This window comes from Trichinella spiralis, assembly GCF_000181795.1.
Source record: "Trichinella spiralis strain ISS 195 chromosome Unknown Scfld1085, whole genome shotgun sequence".
NCBI classification, from domain to species: domain Eukaryota; kingdom Metazoa; phylum Nematoda; class Enoplea; order Trichinellida; family Trichinellidae; genus Trichinella; species Trichinella spiralis.
Window position 1 is genome coordinate 7,671 of NW_003528024.1, and position 3,069 is coordinate 10,739.

The following is a 3,069-nucleotide window of genomic DNA, read 5'->3' on the forward strand; positions in this document are numbered from 1 at the left end:
CAGAACGGACATTTTTTTCATGATTCAGTTTATTAATTTAAATTGTTAACTAAAATATTTGAACAAATAAAAATAATGATCGATAATCTATAATATGAAAGCTATCATATACAATCAAAGCATCTCAAATTCAATACAAATAACATTTACTTTAAATAATTGAAAAGATAAATAATTCATTACTTACTGTAATTTTGAATTCTTGAAAACGAGTCGAAAACATGTGAATATATCTAAAAATAAATTTCATAAAAAAAGTATCAAAGCATAAAATATATGATCAAAAGAATTTATTGTCGTAAAGAACATATATACACCGTAAAGAAAATCGTTTACAGCAAAGAAGGAAACAACCAAGAGCATTTAGAACTGAATGATATTCACAGTAAAGAGAATAATAATAGAAAAAAACTACATTAATTTCAAACAAACCATTTATTAGTAAAGACATATAAATAGCATGCACAGAAAATCAGTTCCATTATTAGAGAAATAACTTATATTTTACCCATTGATGATGTTGAAGTGATTCACCACATGATTCCATGACCACAGACCGAGTAACTGGACGGGAATGGAACATTCTGAAAATTTCAGAGATGCATTATGCAAATGAAAATTCCTATTGGAAAAATAGCCTAATTAATCATTGTAATGATGTTGAAAATATGCATAGCTTATTCTGACATAAATAAAGGCCAATCAATTTCTTGCGAAACGCTCGCTAAAAACTGTACTTCACTTGAGCATCACTAGTGCAAATCAGCAACTTCTCTTGATATTAACAAAAAGCATGTAATATATATTAACTGTTAGTCCTATGCTGATTTCAATCATATGACATTCCGTCGATAGATTTCATCCTGTACTGAAGAATGTTATTTTTTATTTAGAAAGTTTTATATTTAGAAATTTAGAAACTTCATGTGCTGTATGATTGAGCAAAGTTTGTTTCATTTGCAAACTGCATGTTGACAAAAAAAGAGTATGCTTGTGAATCTATTGAGGAAAGCAGAGTAAAATAAATGAAATGGATATCTGATAGCTGATACCATCGTACGACAGCTTAAAAGAGTATATGATGATTATACTATTTGTAAAATCTGAACAACAACCACAACTGTTATCAAAATCAAAAAACTGACTTCGAAATTAAGTTAAAAACTGCTTAATTAATAATGCGCAAATTAGTAACCAAAAAAATCGACCACTGCACATTTTGATTAAATGTTTTCTTGTCATTTAATTGAATTCATTAAAATTAACATGCTTTTTTGGAAATAAAAAAATACTATTATTATTATAAAGAACATTCTCAACTAGTAAATGCTCACTTTGTTTACAAATATTATCTTATAAGAAAGAAGTTCAGTATGAATTAATTGTCCAAAATTCAAGAAGTTAAAAATGGCCATGTTTAGCATCGTTTTACAATAAAGGATGCAGATTTGTATACCTGATAGTAGCGTACAGATAGATATTCGTCGTCGACGCTGTGCAGCACAGATTTTTAAATGTTGACAACTGAATAAAAATTGTTGAGCTGTTGAAGCATCAAATGAGTGTGCAGAAGGCCAACAATCCTAACGCAGCAGTTCAGTTAGCAAACGTGTAGCGTTCATTATTCACGGACTCTGATGGAACAATGGCCTGATCACTAGAAAGAAAAATATTCAAAAGAAATTCGTACTGAAACTGAACGCTATAATTACTAAGTAGTGAACTGCTTTCGGCAAAGTTTAATTGCCATGACATGACACTGAATGTGGTTTTCTAACACGAAAATGGAACGTGACCCGCGGATATATGGCCTTACATTTGATCCTGCCTGTGCCATGAAGTTAGATTTGAATAATGGGAACTTATCCATGTTATATGGCCCATTGTATAACGCATGTGTAAATATGACTTCATATTTGCAGAAAATAAACGTTTTTGATGATTGATGAAATTGTAATGTGTTTTGATTTGCTTGATAAATAGCATTATTATGCAGACTTTCCTGAACAGAAAATATATGCAAAATATTGTTTATATAATACGCAAATATTGACAAAAACAGTTGTGCTTAAATTTAAACATTAATGAGTGTATCAGTAAAATGAAAATGACGTCAGCTGTCCATTGATATGCATTAAAAGATTTGCCAAATTAATTTCAGTTTATGAAATTCATCTCCAACGTTCACCTACATTGCATCAAATAATAGTCATTAAATAACTGTTTGATCAAAATATTTACTAGTGTCTTACAGAGTTCAATTTTCGACATTTATTTTACCTTGGCATTGGGTTTCTGATAATAGTTTACAACTTTCCGAATAGAACAGTCAATTTGAAAAGGAAGTATATGACTTAAACAGAAATGAACAAAAAGCAATTTACAGCTTTACAACGGATAAACTTTACAGTTTGTAAAAACCTTGAAATAATTGTCCCAGTTGTTTAAATATGTTCAACTTTAAAAGTTATAAAAATATCAAGCGAATGAAAAATGAGAAATAATTTTTCTGTTTACTCTGTTTACAGTTGATATTTTAGCGCGGCGTTAAGATGACTAGAACGTTAAGATTTTAAAAATGTATCGCTGCTTTCCTTTGCAAGTGACGGGAATAACAGTTGTATATACTGTGTGCATATTCAAAGCTGTCAATTCGATTTTCTAACCAAAGCAGAAGAAAACTTGCATTTATGATATTAAAGCACCATAAAATCTATATTCCGTTGGCAGGCCATGCTGTTGGAAAATCAGATTATTATAGTACTGATTATTGGGTGAAAAGAAATCGATATTTTTTTTTGAAGGTTCGCAGTTCTGTTCGCCAGATATAAAAAGATAAGCAAGTTCTCCACAATATTCAGCAACTACATATTTCTTTTAGTAGCTAAATCAACAATGCAGTCCTTTATTGCTAGTTCTGTATTGATTTTGTCGTCATCGGCTACAAGAGCTCTGATAAAGTGCAAGCCCCCCCCCCTCCCCGACATTTCTCTCCTTTCTCTCCCTCTCTCTCTCTCGCTCTCACTCTCTTTCGCTCTCATTCTCAATATGTGCATGCGTGTGCCTATT

The 3,069-nt window shown here is 30.9% G+C and overlaps 1 protein-coding gene across 1 annotated transcript; it reads right to left on the bottom strand.

Moving 5' to 3' along the window:
* Positions 1 to 1,596: 1,596 nt before the first annotated feature.
* Positions 1,597 to 2,271, bottom strand: Tsp_10808 (heat shock protein chaperone). Its single transcript, XM_003370151.1, has 3 exons — positions 2,242 to 2,271; positions 1,779 to 2,002; positions 1,597 to 1,657 (listed from the first exon to the last, which is right to left on the bottom strand). Exons 1-3 carry the CDS (start codon positions 2,269 to 2,271, stop codon positions 1,597 to 1,599), a joined length of 315 nt encoding a protein of 104 aa, XP_003370199.1.
* Positions 2,272 to 3,069: the final 798 nt, after the last annotated feature.